At 36.0% G+C, this 22,469-nt stretch overlaps 1 protein-coding gene across 1 annotated transcript in view; it reads left to right on the top strand.

Annotated features, from left to right (window-relative positions):
* Window positions 1–8,932: 8,932 nt before the first annotated feature.
* LOC123561999 (filamin-A-like) overlaps window positions 8,933–22,469 on the top strand; it is a 159,695-nt gene continuing 146,158 nt past the window's right edge. Inside the window, exon 1 of the mRNA XM_053531082.1 lies at window positions 8,933–9,107. Coding sequence (XP_053387057.1) covers window positions 8,991–9,107 — 117 coding nt within the window. The 5' untranslated portion in view covers window positions 8,933–8,990. The remainder of the gene's footprint in view (window positions 9,108–22,469) is intronic.

The raw sequence follows: 22,469 nt of genomic DNA, 5'->3' as shown, positions 1-22,469 counted from the left end.
TTGAGTGAACCTCTACCAGATAATATTTATGGAACAACTCTGTTAACGATGTGAATTCTAAATTTGTACTGATTATTCCTACTGTCATACGATTCATGAAATAAGGGTAAAAATCACAAAAACAAATTTCATGAAAAAAAAGGAAAAGACTGTATAAAGACAGAAGAAAGTGAAACACATATATTACAACGAAAAAACCATAAAACCATAAAAATACCTATCACTTATAGTAAGTGGGGTAACATATCTTTTATGACCCGCCTTGAAACAACACTGACCGGATATTGTTTACCCCTAGGCAATATTGTAGTACACAATAAAAGTCAAAGGGTAATTTTAAGATATTTGTTACAATTAAATCGAATAATAGATATCGCAATTTTTTAAAACGAATGATTAAAGAATGTACCAAAAACATGCATTAATTTAAGAATACAGAATAATATATACAAAGAAGGTTCGGAAAGAAGCAGAATTATTAGTTCATCAAGGCTATCTTTCAAATTAAAGCTTGATCATATTATGAATAATAGAAAATGTTTTTTTTTTTCTTTTTTATACGTCCGTTTGAAAAACGGGACGTATTATGGGAACGCCCCTGGCGGGCGGGCGGGCGGGCGGCGTCTACAGACCTTGTCCGGAGCATATCTTCTACATGCATGAAGGGATTTTGATGAAACTTGGCACAGTTGTTCACCATCATGAGACGGAGTGTCATGCGCAAGAACCAGGTCCCTAGGTCTAAGATCAAGGTCACACTTAGAGGTCAAAGGTCAAATTCAAGAATGACTTTGTCCGGAGCATATCTTCATGCATAGAGGGATTTTGATGAAAGTTGGCACAATTGTTCATCATCATGAGAAGGAGTGTCATGCGCAAGAACCAGGTCCCTAGGTCTAAGGTCAAGGTCACACTTAGAGGTCAAAGGATACAAGAATGAAAGCTTTGTCCGGAGCATTTCTTCTTCATGCATAGAGGGATTTTGATATAACTTGGCACAAATGTTCACCACCATGAGGCGGAGTGTCATGCACAAGAACCAGGTCTCTAGGTCTAAGGTCAAGGTCACACTTAGAGGTCAAAGGATACAAGAATCAAAACCTTGTCCGGAGCATGTCTTCTTCATGCATAGAGGGATTTTGATATAACTTGGCACAAATGTTCACCACCACGAGGCGTAGTGTCATGCGCAAGAACCAGGTCCCTAGGTCTAAGGTCAAGGTCACACTTAGAGGCCAAAGGTCAGATACAAGAATGACTTTGTCTGAAGCATTTCTTCTTCATGCATGGAGGGATTTTGATGTAACTTGACACAATTATACACCATCATGAGACGAAGTGTCATGCGCAGTTCCCTTCTTTCGAATTACTTCCCTTTGTTGTTACTATAAATAGCTTATATTGTAACTTTTTCATTTCTAGTCATAGGGAAAAATCGAGACCACTTTTCTGTAGTACAAAATGCATGCTACATCCAATTTTGAGGTGTATTTTGACCAGTCTCTACCTGGTAAAGATTTTTGTGAGGACTTACAATTTTTTTTTTTATTTTATTTTTTTTTTTTATTTTTTTTTTTTTAAGATTAACTTCCCTTAGTTGTTACTGTAAATAACTTATATTGTAACTTTTTTATAATTGACCATAGGGAAAAACCAAGACCACTTTTCTGTGGTACAACATAGATGTTACTTTCCAATTTTAGGTGTATTTTAAGGTATCTCTACCTGGTAAGGATTTTTTTTTGTGGACTTAGAAAAACAAAACACTTAGTTATTACTAAACAACGACAAAGTTAAAATTCCATTTGCAAATACAGGTGCTAGAGTAAAGAAATTTGCTGTGACGGGCGTATATTGTGACATTCTTGCACTCTTGTTAAAAATTATTAAAAATCCCATATGAAGTAAAAAAGATGAACGCGTCGGAGATAGGACCCGGACCGCCGCGGCAATAAAAAAGTCTCCTGATCGTTCGACAAAAAATAATATAGGTATCTTGAAATTAATAAATTAATCATCGTTATATTTCTTAAGAACTCAATTACTGACAGACTATATTTTACGGAAAACGAGAATTAGTTGCTTTAAGTATAGTTTGCGATGAAAATTAAAAGCTGAGGGGATTTCAAAAAATGTTGATACTAACGTGCTGTCGTAGAAACTCATTACGAACACAAGGACGGCTTTTTTTTCATGGACTTCTATATGGTTTCAATAGCTATGTACATTGAAAATTTCAACACAGTTGGTTTTGTTATAGCGGAGTTCCATGCGTTTTAACATACCAAACTGGTTTACACTGGTGTTGTTTTATCGTAAGCAAGGAGGCTCCAGGTAAGAGAGAAATTAGATCCTACATAAAGATGCGTTGATTTACCAGCCAAGCAAATTCTGCAAGAATTTATGGTGATTCTTCCCCAACTAAAGTCACTGCATGTTTATAGGTGGGTTTATTTAATGTGGGGGAATCTGCCTCATGTAGGCGCCCTAAAACGCCAACATCCTCTCATAACTTTGCTGCCATTGTAGCAGAAGACTTGAGATATCCTGCTTCCTAAACAGATGCACCAGTGGACATTTTATCGGGATGTCCATGAGTTCTTATTGCTGATTGTAAGCCCTTAAAGCCAAGTGAGCATGTGGGGGCTTGTTGAAAGCATTTGTCCCTCTGAACATTTGTGAACGGAGCTGCGGGGTTCGTATTCTGTGTGCTCACCCTACCCACTGTCGATGATTTATCGTTTGTTGATGTTGGCTCTTCTTGGTGACTTGGCTTGTTTTTAGCTCGACTTTTTGAAGAAAATGTAGAGCTATTGTACTCGCCCCGGCGTCGGCGTCGGCGTCGGCGTCTGCGTTGGTTAAAGTTTTTGATAAAGTCAAATATCTCTGTTACTATTAAAGCTATTGACTTGAAACTTAAAATACTTATTTACTATCAAAGTCTACACCAGGAGAAACAATCCCCATAACTCTGGTTTGAATTTTGACAGAATTATGCCCCTTTTTAACTTAGAATTTTTGGTTAAAGTTTTTGATAAAGTCAAATATCTCTGTTACTATCAAAGCTATTGACTTGAAACTTAAAATACTTATTTACTATCAAAGTCTACACCAGGAGAAACAATCCCCATAGCTCTGGTTTGAATTTTGACAGAATTATGCCCCTTTTTAACTTAGAATTTTTGGTTAAAGTTTTTGATAAAGTCAAATATCTCTGTTACTATCAAAGCTATGGACTTGAAACTTAAAATACTTATTTATTATCAAAGTCTACACCAGGAGAAATAATCCCCGTAACACTGAATTGAATTTTGACAGAATTATGCCCCCTTTTAACTTAGAAATTTTGTTAAATTATTTGATAAAGTCAAATATCTCTGTTACTTTTAAAGCTTTTTACTTGAAACTCAAAATAGTTATTTACTATCAAAATCTACACCAGGAGAAACAATTCCTATAACTCTGGGTTGAATTTTGACAAAATTATGCCCCTTTTTAACTTAGAATTTTTAGTTAAAGTTTTTGATGAAGTCAAATATCTCTGTTACTATCAAAGCTTTTGACTTGAAACTTAAAATAGTTATTTACCATCATAGTCTACACCAGGAGAAACAATCCCCATAACTCTGATTTGAATTTTGACAGAATTATGCCCCTTTTAACTTAGTTTTTTTTGTTAACATTTTTGATAAAGTCAAGTATCTCTGTTACTATTAAAGCTTTTGACTTGAAACTCAAAATAGTTATTTACTATCAAAGTCTACACCAAGAGACACAATTCTTATAACTATAATTTGAATTTTGATAGAGTTATGCCCCTTTTTAACTTGGATTTTTTTTTTACTGACAAAGCTCAAATTCAGAGTCAAGCACTGAGAAAAGTCGAGCGCGCTGTCTTACGGACAGCTCTTGTTATTTCCCATTTTTTACCTGATGTTTTGTAAAACCCCGTGTTCTGTATTTTTGCAGTACAATGTAATTATATTGTATTTGCTCGTTTCTGTACACTACACTACCACATAATTTTATATGTTTTTTTCTCTCAATTTAAATTTTAACCATCCTGATTTTGTGTAAAAAAACATGTTTAACATCTTGCATTAATGATCCACAATTGCACGTTGGACGTTCATTTAGATGATTTAAGAAAACTTTATTGTTAAAAAGAGTACAATCATTTCTTGGATTTATCGTGATCTTTTTGCCTCTTTGAAGTATCACTGCCATGAAAATGTTTAAAATTTGGTTAATTAGTTTTTACAGGTGGTCGAGTGAATTTCAGTAAACACCACATCTTTCTAGCCAAATCTTCCACAAATAGCCCGTGTAATATTCTTGAGGTGTCATGAAGGGACCACCCTGATAATCTCACATGCCCAGACAACAAGGCAGGTGTTGCACTGAGAGATCAATTGTTCAAGTATTAATCATTTATCACTGGCATTGTAGAAACTTGCAGCAAAATATTGTTTGCTGTAAAGAAGTTTGTTTGAATGCCAGAGAAACATGTTAATCTAATGCCAATGCGGGTTAACTGTAAAGCGTATCGTCTTGGAATATTGTCAATGTGAATTTTCCAGAGCTCTCCAGTTTGATGTACTTCGTTTATAACTCGTTCCGGAACTAAAATGGAAAGTTCAGAGCTAGAGAAATGTATTTATGTCTAAGTCACTCTACTTTTGCTCGATTTATTTTAGAATATACTAAAGGCGGTTGCTTTTCTGAGTTTTTAACCTCAAACCAACATATTTCAGGACCTAATATCTCTTAAAAACATCAATCGGAAGCATCTTTGGAATCTTACCGACATAATTACATTGCATACTAACACAATATTCTTGACAGTGTTATCAATTGTCAACATCCCCAAACGACAAGTGAGCCACGCCATGAGAAAACCAACATAGTGGCTTTGCGACTAGCATGGATCCAGACCAGACTGCGCAGATGCTAGTCGCAAAGCCACTATGTTGGTCAGGATCCATGCTGTTCGCTTTCAAAGTCTATTGCAATTAGGGAAACTGTTAGCGAACAGCATGGATCCTGACCAGACTGCGCGGATGCGCAGGCTGGTCTGGATCCATGCTGGTCGCAAAGCCACTATGTTTTCTCATGGCACGGCTCAAATATTTCATAAGAACGGCTTCAGCTTTCTTAACAGTGCATCAAAAATTTTTCCACCTGCTGTGCAACCTTACAAATGCAACAAGAATTTAAACTTGTATACCAGATATCAACTTACTCTGTCAAACTTTTTTTTACACTAGCAATCCCACAAAAGAAATGTCGCGAACATTACCAGACCATATTTAACCTAAAAATGCAGTCAGAGATATTAAGCAAATGCACATAGGCTTTTGTTGATCTAGTTGACATCTGAGTGAAACATGGACAATTGAATTTGTTCAAGGCGATGAAAATGGCGTTAGAAACTAGAATGAACAGAATGTTTTCATTTTCACGTGAATAGTTCCAAATATTTCATTTTCCCTACAACAGAAGACCACAAATTAATCTTATTTAACATAAAATAATGCAATTCTTCTATTTAACCTCAACCAACATGTCGATAGAAATAACGTTGCTTTTTATCTTTTTTTCCATGTACATGTACTTGAAATTGGCATTGTGTGTACTTTCATTAGAAGCATGCAGTGTTTGCGTATTTTCTTCAATGTTTTACATGAATGTATTAAATGAGTTGATAAAGATAATAAAATACGAGGCTTTGTCGAGCATGTTGCCCTTTGTATTCATTCAATGCGGAAAGACATGAATGTAAAAATCATTTCGTCACATACCAGCATTTGATTTTGTTGTAATATCAAAATTTCACACTTATCGGACAGAAAAATCTCTATTTTTAGAAATGCTGGAAAATCTTTTCTTGCATACCAGACGGGGATTTCCTGTATTTTTACCGGTGCTGGAAAAATCCATCTTACACCCCGGGGTGTAAGATGACTCTCGTGCTTTAAATGACGTAATACGAACTACATATATGTAGAAGATTTATGTAGTTATTTATATTTTATTTCGAAAAACGGAATAAAAATCCAATACCTTGACAGTTCCTCTTTGTTCCTGATAGTATATTTCTCGATTCAAAACACGTTGTTTTATAAAAAAATCATAACGTTACGCTGGAACTGATAAAAGAAAACCGGAACTAAACATTGTTATTTGTCTTTGAAACGTCATGACGTCTTTCCTGTTTACGGACGTTGATTTCCCGCGCTTTGTTTAAATACGCTGCTATAAGAAATAGTTGTAAAAAGAAAGCCGTTCGACTGATTTTATTTTTATTATTATATCTTTATATCGGTATACAAGAAAAAGATTCTGTCACTGGTTATAGGTTCAGATGGGAATATCCGGCTCTCGGGTAACTGTTTAGGCGGTCACTCGGTAGGAACCTCGTTACCGCCTAAAAAGTTACCCTCGAGGCCGGAAATTCCCATCTGCACCTACAACCAGTGAAAGAATCTTATATTCTTGCATACCAGACGGGGTTTCCGGGTATTTTTACCGGTGCTGGAAAAATCCATCTTACACCCCGGGGTGTAAGATGACTCTCTGCTTGTAAATGACGAAATTACGAACTACATATATGTAGAAGATTTATGTAGTTAATTTATATTTTATTTCGAAAAACGGAATAAAAATTCAATACCTTGACAGTTCCTCTTTGTTCTGATAGTATATTTCTCGATTCAAAACACGTTGTTTTATAAAATTCATAACGTTACGCTGGAACTGATAAAACAAAACCGGAACTAAACATTGTTATTTGTCTTTGAAACGTCATGACGTCTTTCCTGTTTACGGACGTTGATTTCCCGCGCTTTGTTTAAATACGCTGCTATAAGAAATAGTTCTAAAAAGAAAGCCGTTCGACTGATTTTATTTTTATTATTATATCTTTATATCGGTGTACAAGAAAAAGATTCTGTCACTGGTTATAGGTTCAGATGGGAATATCCGGCTCTCGGGTAACTGTTTAGGCGGTAACTCGGTAGGAACCTCGTTACCGCCTAAACAGTTACCCTCGAGGCCGGAAATTCCCATCTGCACCTACAACCAGTGAAAGAATCTTATATTCTTGCATACCAGACGGGGTTTCCGGTATTTTTACCGGTGCTGGAAAAATCCATCTTACACCCCGGGGTGTAAGATGACTCTCATGTTGTAAATGACGTATTACGAACTACATGTATGTAGAAGATTTATGTAGTAATTTACATTTTATTTAAAAAACGGAATAAAAATTCAATACCTTGACAGTTCCTCTTTGTTTCTGATAGTATATTTCTCGATTCAAAACACGTTATTTTATCATAAATTCATAACGTTACGCTGGAACTGATAAAACAAAACCGGAACTAAACATTGTTATTTGTTTTGAAACGCCATGACGTCTTCCTGTTTGCGGACGTTGGTTTCCCGCGCTTTGTTTAAATACACTGCCATAAGATATAGTTCTAAAAAGAAAGCCGTTCGATTGATTTTATTTTTATTATTATTTCTTGAAATCGGTATGCAAGAAAAAGATTCTGTCACTGGTTATACGTGCAGATGGAAATATCCGGCTCTCGGGTAACTGTTTAGGCGGTAACTCGGTAAGAACGTCGTTACCGCCTAAAAAGTTACCCTCGAGGCCGGACATTACCATCTGCACCTATAACCAGTAAAGAATCTTATAATCTCACATGGGTTATCCCACACTCCTGTGACGGACTACTTTATGCACTGAATATACATATTATTTATGTAAAATAATTAAAAATCAGGTACCTTTATCTTTTCTCTCCGTTCCTTATAGTGTATTTCTCGATTCAAAATTCATTACTTCATGATAAGAACGTACCGTTATGCTACAAACGATAAAACTAAAGCGGAACTTTGTTATTGTGCGTCACTGAAATGTCACGACGTCACATCTGCTTACAGACGTCAATTTCCCGCGTTTTAAATAGTTTCATATTTTCATGCTTGTTTTTATTGTTTCTGTTGTGGTAAGTGAGAAATAGAATCCATTATTGGTGTTCGATGAAGATCGGAAATCCCAACCCTCGGGCGCACCGCTCAAGTCTTAAACTCGGCACAGCCTCGTTTAAGACTTGAGCGGTGCGCCCTCGGGTTGGGATTTTCTGATCTTCACCGAAGACCAATGACAGATTCTATATTTCTTTTTGCTTTACCTATCATAGACAAAGTCAACTCGACATACGTCTTTATACCATAAACGACAACGTCCAAATGTTATTATCACATGGCATTATTTCAGTAAAATGTATCCCATTCAACCTTTGCTTTATAAAATATCTTTTAAAAGCATCAGTTGTTTTCATGAAAAATACAATAGATACAACAACCACTTCTATAAATATCATTCTTTACCTGTCTTGTCTTTTACCTAACTTACATGTGTTGTATATTGAATTTAGTCCACATGTAAAATATATTGGTCCTGAACTAATATCGTACTTGCATGAGAAAAGTAGCCAAGGACCAATATTTTTTCAAAATTGAGTAAATGCAACACTTGTTCTAAATCAAATTTGTCATTGATTGCTGTACTGCCAGAGATAAGGAATACATGTACATGATGATGAATTATTTCGCACGTTTTTCTCAAGCAGGTCATGTATATGTTTGCGCCAGCACGGATCATTACTGATACCCATCTTCTTGCTAATTACCCTCGACATCTTCCATTGTTCAAGTCTTCTTTGATTCTGGCGATACAAGTTCTCATTACATACCTATGACAGTACATAGTTCAAGAGTTAAACTGCATAACTGCCAAAGTTTATGATTGTTTCACGTCGTAATCGAAATCAACAATCGCTCTCTTTGGCCTCCAAGAATATCACTGGCTTCCGTCTAGTTATTTCCTGGTTTCTTGTATTTGTCTAGAAATTTACCACCTGACGTGAGAGTTGAAAATATTTAAAGACAGCTTGTTTTAAAGTGAGGACATTATTAAGATGGAGCCGAGCAATATTGAAGTTACGCATTACGTGTATCCTAAATACATGGAAGAACGGGAATTTCCGAAATGGACCGAAAAGGATGCTAGAGCTCTTCATAAATACCATACTGAGGTAGGCGTTTTTGTTAGGTTACAAATAGTTCAAATAATTGTATTTGTGTTGACATTCATGTATTTTTGTGTCTGCGTTTCTGTATTGTTCTTTAATGATGCGTCACATAATGGTTTATTTCTTGGTCGTCAGTTAATTGGACATGTACTATCTGGCACACTTCCTATCAATTAACTTTAAGATAGTTTTGTACATTTTTTGGACTTGCATTCTGAGACGGAAGCATGTACATAAGAAAAGCATTTTACTTTCGTTTTTAAAATGTTGAATCAAATAATTGTATGAATCCCCGAAAAAAAAAGTTTTAGATGTAACCTTATTTATTAAAATAATCGACAGAAAAAATAGGGAACTTTTTTTGTTGAAATATTATTTTGTAAAATTAAAAGCGAAACTTATAAATCCTGATTGTTTTTCTTTTCTTTTTGTATTTATATATTACCTTTAGATGAATATACAATTTTTTAATGAGTGAAGAGTCACCTGTCCTGTTTTTGATGTGAGCTGTTGGTCGCTTCTAGTAGATTTTTTTTATCCCCCGCCGAAGGCGGAGGCATATAGTTTTAGCGTCGTCCTGTTCGTCCGTTCGGAGCTATATATAAAAAATGGTTCGGAATATTTAGATAAAACTTCATATACATATTCACCACTATAGGGAAATGCGGTCCGTCAAGTTTTAGTCAGATTGCCCAAATAACAACAGAGTTACAGCCATGAGTAGTTTCTAGTGTTAACTATGTATCATAACTTGCGACTTATTTGAGCTAGAACTATGAATCTTAAAATAAATTTAGATCACCATAATGTTGTAGTGCACACACTATTTCGTCAGGATATCTTCAGTTTACTTAAGAATTATTGCCCTTCAATTGTTTAAAAATCCACATATTTCTACATAACAAACTAACCTATTGCTAAAATTTCATTAACTGTTTTTCACTTTTTTGCATGAACATTTATTATCAACATGTACCCACACCCGGTCACCCCCACCACCCTGGTCATAACCCCTCCCCCTTCCCATCCCACGATTAAAAAAAAAATCTTAAACCTTCCATGAGTAATTTATCAACATGCAAAGATGTACCCTCCCCCACCTCGCTCCTCCACCCAGTCACCCCCACCCCCACGATCATGCACCCCCACACCACCCGCAACATTTTTTTCTTCATTTTTTTTATTTTCCAGCAATATTTCAACATGTGAAGTTTTGTACCCTCACCCGGTCCTCCTCTCCTCACCCACGCCCCCCAAAAAATTCCTTCCTTATTTTTTTAATTTTTCAAACCTTCCGCGAATATTTATCAACATGTAAAGTTGTAACCCCCCGTCACCACCCACGTTCCAGATGTCTTACTTGATTGTGCTCTCTTAAGCACTTCTGTTCATTTAAGTTCAAATGTAATGAAATTATTTGCTTCTTAGTAACATCCTTAACCTTTTTTGCCGGCTATATTTCTTTGCCATTCCTTAACGCAAACCCATACGGCGGGGGATACCAATTAATCGAATTTGCTTGTTAATATTAAGTATAGTGTTTTTATTTGAAGTTGCACTTCTTATTCGAACATACAGAACGGATTAGAATATTCATTTAGATTTAAGCAGTGCAGCTTTGTTATCTGTCACCATTTCGAATTGCAGTGTTTCTTAAAAAGCCAGTTTAACATATTTAAGGTTCATGTTAGATTACTTCTAATGAGCAACTAAAAGACATACTTCCTAAGCCAATATTTCTATTTGCACTTGCAGAAATAGTACTTCCCACTTGCTTATTTTCAAAGCTATATTTTCTTAAATTAGGTGAATATTTACATGAAATGTATAATATCATAATCGTTATACCAATAACATCAAATTACAAATACGACTGGTGTTAACTGTTTCGCATGCATAATATCTTGGATATCAATGCAGAACGGAGATATGATAGCTTGTATTTTGAATCAGAAACCAAGGAAAGATACAAAGCTTTGATGCATACGGTTTAATTAGCAACATTTTAGATTGACGACTCGCGATTCAAACGTCAGTAACGTTCAGTCATGTTTTGAAAATTAAAAGCTCGTTGATGTGGACTGGTGTATCAGAATTCAGTGATTCATTTCGTCAGAGCCACAGGAATATTAGTGTTTAGATATTTAAAATGCATTTAATTGCGAGAAACTTTGAACCACTGGTAATAACAAGTTGTATTAATATTCAATGATTAAAGATGTCTAAGAAACGATACATAAATAAGGTTCATGTGCTAACATCTACAATTGAAGTATTCACATTAAATATGTTCTTCAAATATAAGCAAAATAGGATCAGCCATAAATAAAGATAAAGATATGAGCCGTGCCATGGGAAAACCAACATAGTGGGTATGCGACCAGCATGGATCCAGACCCAGGATCCATGCTGTTCGCTAACAGTTTCTCCAATTCCAATAGGCTTTAAAAGCGAACAGCATGGAGCCTGACCAGACTGCGCGGATGCGCAGGCTGGTCTGGATCCATGCTGGTCGCAAACCCACTATGTTGGTTTTCCCATGGCACGGCTCATATGTTGTTTCTGAACACCCCTTGTATTTCTTCATACTTCATGTTCCTTTTGTTTGGCAAAGTAGTTCTGAGACAACACGTTGCGATATGGGAAGATAAATTCTAGTAAACATCTCTATGTCGACATGTTTTGATATGCTGGTGTTTGTTTAATGACCTTTGCCTGATTTATCAACTTTAACGTTGAATGACAGTTAACATTTCTAGTTTATTGCGCTTGCGGTTTTCCATGGGAAGATTGTTGATTTTAAATCTGCCTCATTAAGAGTGCCGGTGTATCCCATGTAATGATGTAAGATTCTTTTACTGATTTTTAGCACTATTTTTTTAGCAGCGTACTTAAGCAAAACGCGGGAAATAAACGTCCGTAAACACAAAGATGTAATAATGTTTCAAATACAAATAACAACGTTACTTATGTTTGATAGAATAACGTTTTTTTTTTTCAATCCAGAAATATACTGTAAAGAACATTCGAATATGCATGTCTTCGTTAAATTTGTTAATTACGCTAGAATGACGTCACGTTAACTTGCGGTGACGTCAAAGTTTTTGTTGCGACAAAGAATGAGCGCTACTATATTTTATCTACTGTTTTAGATTAAGGGCATATTAGAATTGAAATAATTCATAGCAAAAGCGTGTTTTACACTCTTTATACACTCGGGCGGTAATACGTAGTACAAATAATTTCACTCGGGCTTCGCCCTCGTGAAATTATTACGCCCGACGTATAACCTATAATTATTTCTAAAATGATGAACTACCAAAATATTTGATTGATGTTCCGTTTTATGAAATTAAATATGAATAATTGCATTATTCTTGCATACTAGACGGGGATTACGGTATTTTCACCGGTGATGGAAAACACCATCTTACACCCCCGGATGACTCTCGTGTTGTAAATGACTTATTATGAACTACACATATGTAGAAGATTTTATGTAGTAATTATGTCTCCCCCAGGAGACATATTGTTTTTGCCCTGTCCGTCCGTCCTTCCGTCCGTCCGTCCGTACGTCACACTTCATTTCCGAGCAATAACTGGAGAACCATTTGACCTAGAACCTTCAAACTTCATAGGGTCGTAGGGCTGCTGGAGTATTGTTTTTGGGGTCACTCCCTCAAAGGTCAAGGTCACAGGGGCCTGAACATTGAAAACCATTTCCGATCAATAACTAGAGAACCACTTGACCCAGAATGTTGAAACTTCATAGGATGATTGGTCATGAAGAGTAAATGACTCCTATTGATTTTGGGGTCACTCCGTCAAAGGTCAAGGTCACAGAGGCCTGAACATTGAAAACCATTTCCGATCAATAACTAGAGAACCACTTGACCTAGACTATTGAAACTTCATAGGATGATTGGTCATGAAGAGTAGATGACCTCTATTGATTTTGGGGTCACTCCGTCAAAGGTCAAGGTCACAGGGGCCTGGACATTGAAAACCATTTCCAATCAATAACTAGAGAACCACCTGACCCAGAATGTTGAAACTTGATAGGATGATTGGTCATAAAGAGTAGATGACCCTTATTGATTATGGGATCACTCCGTCAAAGGTCAAGGTCACAGGGGCCTGAACATTGAAAACCATTTCTGATCAATAACTAGAGAACCACTTGACCCAGAGTTGAAACTTCATAGGATGATTGTACATGCAAAGTAGGTGACCCCTATTGATTTTGGGGTCACTCCATTAAAGGTCAAGGTCACAGGGGCCTGAACATTGAAAACCATTTCCGGTCAGTAACTTGAGAACCAGTTGACCCAGAATGTTGAAACTTAATAGGATGATTGGTCATAAAGAGTAGATGACCGGGTAACGATTTTGGGGTCACTCTGTGAAAGGTCAAGGTCACAGGGGCCCGAACATTGAAAACCATTTCCGGTCAGTAACTTGAGAACCACTTGACCCAGAATGTTGAAACTTAATAGGATGATTGGTCATAAAGAGTAGATGACCCCTAACGATTTTGGGGTCACTCTGTGAAAGGTCAAGGTCACAGGGGCCCGGACATTGAAAACCATTTCCGGTCAGTAACTTGTGAACCACTTGACCCAGAATGATGAAACTTCGTAGGATGATTGGTCATACAGAGAAGATGAACCCTAACGATTTTAGGGTCACTTTGTTAAAGGTCAAGGCCACAGGGGCCTGAACATGGAAAACCATTTCCAATCAATAACTTGAGAACCTCTCGACCCAGAATGTTGAAACTTCATAGGATGATTGTTCATGCAGAGTAAATGACCTAGACTGTTGAAACTTCATAGGATGATTGGTCATGAAGAGTAGATGACCTCTATTGATTTTGGGGTCACTCCGTCAAAGGTCAAGGTCACAGGGGCCTGAACATTGAAAACCATTTCCAATCAATAACTAGAGAACCACCTGACCCAGAATGTTGAAACTTGATAGGATGATTGGTCATAAAGAGTAGATGACCCTTATTGATTATGGGATCACTTCGTTAAAGGTCAAGGTCACAGGGGCCTGAACATTGAAAACCATTTCTGATCAATAACTAGAGAACCACTTGACCCAGAGTTGAAACTTCATAGGATGATTGTACATGCAAAGTAGATGACCCCTATTGATTTTGGGGTCACTCCATTAAAGGTCAAGGTCACAGGGGCCTGAACATTGAAAACCATTTCCGGTCAGTAACTTGAGAACCACTTGACCCAGAATGTTGAAACTTAATAGGATGATTGGTCATAAAGAGTAGATGACCGGGTAACGATTTTGGGGTCACTGTGTGAAAGGTCAAGGTCACAGGGGCCCGAACATTGAAAACCATTTCCGGTCAGTAACTTGAGAACCACTTGACCCAGAATGTTGAAACTTAATAGGATGATTGGTCATAAAGAGTAGATGACCCCTAACGATTTTGGGGTCACTCTGTGAAAGGTCAAGGTCACAGGGGCCCGGACATTGAAAACCATTTCCGGTCAGTAATTTGTGAACCACTTGACCCAGAATGATGAAACTTCGTAGGATGATTGGTCATACAGAGTAGATGAACCCTAACAATTTTAGGGTCACTTTGTTAATGGTCAAGGCCACAGGGGCCTGAACATGGAAAACCATTTCCAATCAATAACTTGAGAACCTCTCGACCCAGAATGTTGAAACTTCATAGGATGATTGTTCATGCAGAGTAAATGACCCTTATTGTTTTTGGGTTCACTCTGTTAAAGGTCAAGGTCACAGGGGCCTGAACATTGATAACCAGTTCCGATCAATAACTAGAGAACCACTTGACCCAGAATGTTGAAACTTGATAGGATGATTGAACATGCAGAGTAGATGACCCCTGTTGATTTTGGGGTCAGTCTGTTAAAGGTCAAGGTCACAGTGGCCTGTTCATGTAAAATCATTTTTTGGAAATAACTTGAGAACCACTTGACCTACAATGTTGAAACTTAATAGGATGATTGGACATGCAGAGTAGATGACCCCTATTTATTTCGAGGTCACTTGATCAAAGGTCAATGTCACAGGAGCCTGAACAGTGACTTGAGAACCACTAGGCCACGAGTGTTGAAATTTAGCAGGATGACTGGACATGCCAAGTAGATGATCCTTATTGCAGCTAACCATCAGTGTCTCTTTGACCTTCGCTCCTGACCCCTGTTTACTTCTTGCCTATAGGACTTTGCATTGGGGGAGACATGCGCTTTTTTACAAAAGCATTTTCTAGTTTATATTTTGTTTCATAAAAAGGAATAAAAATCCAATACCTTGATAGTTCCTCTTTGTTTCTTATAGTACAGTTCATGATTCAAAAACGTCATTTTAGCAAAACATATATAATATTACGCTGCAAGTGATAAAACAAAACCAGCACTAAACATTGTTGTTTGACTTTGAAATGTCATGACGCCTTTCCTGTTTACGGACATTGATTTCTCGCGCTATGTTTAAATACACTACTATAAAAATAGTTCTAAAAAGAAAGTCTTTCGTTTGGTTTTATTTATTTACTATTATCTCTTGAATATTGTATGCAAGATAAAGACTCTATAACTGGCTGTAGGTGCAGATGGGAAAATCCAGTTCTCGGGTATCTGTTCACACGGTAACTCGGCATAACCTCGTTGCCTCTTAAAACAGTTACCATTGAGCCGGATATACCCTTGATCCGGATATTCACATCTGCACCTACAACCAATGAAACACTCTTATAATCTTTTACATGCATGTGGATCGTTATACGTCATTTACAACACGAGAGGTGTATGTTAGAGTTTTCCAGCAACATTGAAAACACTAGAAATGCCCGTCTAGTATGAAAAAAATATGGTATAGTTTTTCTCGTTGGATAAGATTTACTATGGCGTGCAGTCATGTTGAGAACTGAAAGTAATGAATAGTTTCCAAATCACTCATATGAAGAGTAAATTTTTTTACAAAATTTTACGATCATGTATGCATTATTTTGTTAATATGCAATAAATGTGTAAAGAAATTTCTGAGGAATAGTTGATCACAACTGACTTTAACGGAGAAGTCATGAACAAACTCTTTTTAGGCTGATCACTACCAAATAGAGTGTAAGCCTCCTCTGGTCTATCACAAGTAGTCCAAATATAAATAGTACTGATCTTTTTTCCTTTCCTAGTGCACTTTCTCGATAGCAACGTGATTACTTTTACCCTACCGCGTTTCAGTATGTATCACTGCATTCTATTGAAATCGACATGTTCCTATCGCATGCTAGGTAAAAAATGGCGGCGTAAGAATTTAATGTCTCGAAAAGAGAAATTGAAAGAAGCGAAAAGTAGTAAATTCAGCGGGTTGTATTTACCGAACTGTAGTTTTCTTATATGAAAGTGAACACCCCCTTTTCTTTTCTTTTTTGTAAAGAAGCGATCTAGTTCTTTATGGGAATATAAGTCTCTGAAAATCTGATATGCTAGAAAATGTCGAAAAACCGTTATAAAGTCATGTATAACATTTTAAGTAAAGCTACATTTTTAACGTTTGAGGGTTCTACTTTTAAATCATTTTCAGTTAAGTTAAAGTTGCTTGAAATCTGTTTGTAAATATTTTCTTGAGATATATTATTTAAGACATACGTGATGACATCTATTAAATAATGGAATTTTATGTGTTAACATGTAAATGGTCCTCTTTTATGTTCTGAATATTTTTGTACCTACATCGCAAAGAACACATGTTTGCAAAATACGAAATTGAGAAAGAAAGGAAAAACACCCGAGGGGAGGTAACAAAGCACGTCAAAGAATAATTCACTTCTTGTCAAACAATCCAGTTTCCTGGACTTGTCTCCCTTGTAAATAAAAATCATTGATTAATAAGCTCTACCTAATATAGGTAAAAAATAACATGATATAAGTGAAATAACTTAAACATTTTGTACGGCATACATTTTGAAAATAGCATTGTTTGTAAAGAGGGGTTAACACATTTTGATGTTGGTGTTGCTCTACATAGTAGTCTCATATTTGTATGATCTGGAAAATTGCCGACAGGTTGATTTAATATCAGGATGTCTAAATGTCACAGGATGAATAATTTGCTGAGGTAAATAATAAATGAAATACCTGTGTTTTATAATCTCGGGAACCATATTTTCATGAAATATTCGAGATATTTAGACATTTGATGTATTGCTAAATTATATTTCCTGACATTTTGTAGAATTATGATGATTATTAACTATGGTCGAAAGAACTTCCACTATCTTTTGAACATACTCATATACCTGTATAACCAAACCGCAGGGCTAATTTGAATTTGATCTGATAGAAATGTTTCGATTGTCAGCAGCACTAGCAACAGTTAGTATAACGCATAGTGAACTACTAATAAACTTTGATAATGTGGCAGTTGACCTAAATCCAATCGACACTGAATATTTTCCAATACAGGTAAATCCAATATTTGCTTTACAATAGATCAATGACGGATTATCTTTGAACATCCCTGGACTTATTGGACTCAACTGCCACATTATCAAAGTTTATTAGTACTTTAGTATATCTGAACTTTGATTGTTTTTATTGTTTTTACCTTTCACCATAGAAAACACCGTGGATGATGTGTTGTTAAAAGACAACCTTTTACTATACGCATAGTGCCTAAAAATGTGCAGGCAGATATGGACTTGAATTCGAGGGCTAGGAATGCTCTTTTAAATTAGTTATCCTCCCATTTTTAAAAATCAAGCCATAAAGTGTCACATAAATTATAATTGAAAGTCTAAGCAATATGCACAGTAGTTCAAAAAAGTTTATTTTTTCATAATGATGTAAATCTACATATCTAAACCAGCTTTTTAGTTTTTTTTCGTCAGTATCTAATAATGTTATCAATAAAACATATCAATTTGGCACGAAAACATCATGAACGCCTACAAAAAAAAAGAGACAAAAACAGAAATTGAGGTAGGCAGTCAAAACATGTAAAACAAAAGTAAAGTGATGATGGAAATCTTAGAGTAGGTCAGGTAAAAAATCAGGTATTTTTAACGAAATATTTGACAGGTAAAACATGTGAAAGACATAAGAGAGAAATTGGTTAGAAGTATTACTATTCAATGCTTAAGGCACACATATATGATGTAATATGTTGTAATTAATCAAGGTAAGACGCAACAATATCAACATTTCAAGGTAGAACGTACACTCCTTTTTTTCCATTAAGAAGGACGCTCCCTAAAACGCAAATTTTAACATATAGAGAACGGGGACAAACAAACCAAAAGTAAAAAAGCAGATTCGTAAATATTGAAAGAGGATAATGACGTCACACCCAACATAAATAAATAAAGCAAGGTGGTAACAGAGTCTGTTCATAGCAGGTACTCACCCCCTAGCAACGGCTTAAGTGGAACTCTTATTAATAAGAAATATTGAATGAAAGGATCATCGAAATAATGCTTAAGACTGAGTGAATGTTCCGGGGAGACTTTTTAGTTTGCGTATGGGCATACATTTTGATGTTTTTTTGTACAGTACAGAATTGATTACTATAACGACATTGATAACGCTAATCTAAGCGAAAATGTATAAATGCACTAAACTATCATCTAACCTGCAACTGGCACTCTAGTTTTGGTTCACGTGTTGTAGACGGCAATAAGTAATTGCTAATAAACAAGAGCTGTCCGTAAGACAGCCAAGCTCGACTATTCGAAATATTGTCCCAGAAGCAGGAAAATATTACCCAAAAAGGTTAAATATCAAAAGAGTTTTAAGTTCAAAAGGGGGCATAATTTGACCAAAATGCATATCAGTTATGGGACTTGCTGCTATCAACTAGTTTTATAACCCCGAAGGCACATGTGAAGTTTCAATTCAATATCTGCATTAGTTTTGGAGATAGACACTCGCATGTAAAACTTTAACCAAAAGGGGGCATAATTTGCCCAAAATACATGCCAGAGTTATGGGACTTGACCCAGTGAGGTTGGTAATTGATCTAGAAAAAGAAAAAATAAGTTTCAAATCTATATGCCTTTTAGTAATAGCTGTATGTACTTGCACGCAAAACTTTAATCAGAATTTTCTAAGTCCAAAAGGGGGCATAATTTGGCCAAAATGAAGGTCAGAGTTATGGGACTTGCTGCTATCAACTAGTTTTATAACCCCGAAGACACATGTGAAGTTTCAAATCAATATCTTCATTAGTTTTGGAGATAGTAACCTGCATGTAAAACTTTAACCAAAATTTTCTAAGTCCAAAAGGGGGCATAATTTGCTCAAAATACATGCCAGAGTTATGGGACTTGACCCAGTGAGGTTGGTAATTGATCTAGAAAAAGAAAAAATAAGTTTCAAATCTATATGCCTTTTAAAAATAGCTGTATGTACTTGCACGCAAAACTTTAACCAGAATTTTCTAAGTCCAAAAGGGGGCATAATTTGGCCAAAATGAAGGTCAGAGTTATAGGACTTGCTGCTATCAACTAGTTTTATAACCCCGAAGACACATGTGAAGTTTCAAATCAATATCTGCATTAGTTTTGGAGATAGTAACCTGCATGTAAAACTTTAACCAAAATTTTCTAAGTCCAAAAGGGGGCATAATTTGCTCAAAATACATGTCAGAGTTATGGGACTTGACCCAGTGAGGTTGGTAATTGATCTAGAAAAAGAAAAAATAAGTTTCAAATCTATATGCATTTTAGAAATAGCTGTATGTACTTGCACGCAAAACTTTAACCAGAATTTTCTAAGTCCAAAAGGGGGCATAATTTGGCCAAAATGAAGGTCAGAGTTATAGGACTTGCTGCTATCAACTAGTTTTATAACCCCGAAGACACATGTGAAGTTTCAAATCAATATCTGCATTAGTTTTGGAGATAGTAACTTGCATGTAAAACTTTAACCAAAATTTTCTAAGTCTAAAAGGGGGCATAATTTGCTCAAAATACATGTCAGAGCTATGGGACTTGACCCAGAGAGGTTGGTAATTGATCTAGAAAAAGAAAAAATAAGTTTCAAAGCTATATGTCTTTAATTGATGGCTGTATGTACTTGCATGCAAAAACTTAACCAAGGTGTGACGCCGACGCCGACGCCAGGGTGTGTAGAATAGCTAGACTATTCTTCGAATAGTCGAGCTAAAAACTGAAACATACTGGAGAATTGTCTGAAAATGTGTTTGCGTATACAGGTGCCAAGCTAAAGTAGTCAGTTGCTATTGCTATGCAAGTATGCATATAATTTACATAATTATCAATGCACTTAAAAATTGTTTAGTGATATTCTAAGACTTCAAATACTTCAGTGGTAGCTCTTTTTGATGGTAACTAGAATTGACTTTTTTAATGTTTGATTTCTTAACTCAAATAGAAAGAAGGTATCTTACTCTGCATATACACACGTCCCAGCGACTTAATTGTATGAAAAGTATTTTTGTTTTGTTCGTGTTGCTTTTGGAGACACGCCGACAAAGTGAGGTCATATGACGAATTTTTCAGATATTGGTGGCTAACGAAGACCCCAGGTGCACATCCGTGCATTTTTTTTTCAGGCAGGAGCGAGCACCTGGGTCGTACCACCGATCTTTCATAGGCCAGCTGGATGTCTCCCTCACATGAATCACATGAAAGAATTCTACACTCATCGTTGAGGGTTGAGTGATTGCACGTCACGTCCTTAACCACTCGGCCACGGAATATAGTTTTGTACCATCTTAGAATGCCAATGATTAAAGCGAAAATTATTAATTAGTGTAAGTATAGGCTAAGATATATCTAACAGGAAATGCCATGACCATATTCTATACAATGCAAATATTGCAAAACACAAAGCAAAAAATCAAACTTCTGGAAATGGATTTTGATTTTAAAGTAAAAACTTATTATGATACTGCTACGCTAGTGTGATGTTTATATTTTCATTCGGTCAAAACTCATAACTTGACATTTTAATGCTATTTATAGAAACAAAAACAGAAATGTGAGCACCATTATATCTTGATAGTTTTGCAAATTTGATAAAATGTATTGATCTTTTAGAAGCATAGAATGCAACCGAGCAAAGTAATAGCAAATTCGGTTTAATATAGTTTGTTTATGAGGGTGCAATGTGCAAAAAAATACGACCCCTTGCACCGGCTTGAGTGAAACATAGTCACTTGTACATATATATTGAATTGTCTCCATGATCATAAAGCATCAGAAAATATAACAACGAAGTACATTTGTACAAGGATTTGATTGTAAATAAAATCGATGAAAATATCGTTTGGAAGGATAAGCTGGGACTCTTTTACTGTATTGAATGGACTAAATTATCATCAAGGACAAGGGAAAATAACAGAATTGAGTCAAAGTACTTAAAAACTAAGGAATTGCTTTTATTTGTCCGTCAACAGTATGCACAAATTTATTAGCAATGCATAAGTAACTGCGTGAAATGTGTGCGTTCCAGTGGGCGAATACCATAAGTTCTTAAATCAAATTTCAACGTAGAATGTAAACGGCCTTGTTGAACCTTCAATTCTTACATTCTTTTCTTGAATTGTAGCAACAATAAAAAAATATTAAGCTATTGTAGTATGGAAGTTCACACATTCCAAGGACAAATGCCATGAGTTCTGTGGAATGTAAATGTACTTACTGAACCTTCAATTCTTACATTCCTTTTTTTGTTGAACTGAAGCAACAAATGAATAAGCCGCGCCATGACAAAGTCAACATAGTGCGTTTGCGACCAGCATGGATCCAGAGCAGCCTGCGCATCCGAGCAGTCTGGTCAGGATCCATGCTGTTCGCTAACAGTTCATCTAATTGCAATAGGCTTTGAAAGCGAACAACATGGATCCTGACCAGACTGCGCGGAGTTTTTGTTATTTTCAAACACTCAGCAAATTCTCACTACTGTAAAGCTAAAAATCGACATTTGCTAAGAGTTACCTCATACCACCAATCTGTAAGGGATTCTGTTTATCTCTATGACAAACAAGAAGAAAGGGAAAGTGGCATTATGGGTAATCGCATGTAAAGTTGATATAAGAAACATACAACTGTAGAATGTGTAAAGAGAATAACAAATGCATAACTATTGTCTCAGTACAATATGTTTAAAGTTTAATGTGTATATTTTAAAAGAGATCGTATTTCAACAAGGCCGTTACCAGACCTTTCTTTAACATGTTCTATATGCTTAATTGGTTGTGTAGAAATGTTTTAAAAATATGTGCAATATATAATGTAGTGGATGAAAAACAAAACAGGAGAAAACTGGTTCTGATGGGATTTGAATCCACACAAGATAATTACAGAATAATGTATTGGAACAAATACATAAGGTCAATGATCATTGT

This window comes from Mercenaria mercenaria, chromosome 2, assembly GCF_021730395.1.
Source record: "Mercenaria mercenaria strain notata chromosome 2, MADL_Memer_1, whole genome shotgun sequence".
In the NCBI taxonomy this organism is placed as follows: Eukaryota; Metazoa; Mollusca; class Bivalvia; order Venerida; family Veneridae; genus Mercenaria; species Mercenaria mercenaria.
Note: the sequence above shows the minus strand (reverse complement) of the source record. Positions and strands in the feature narration are given on the sequence as shown.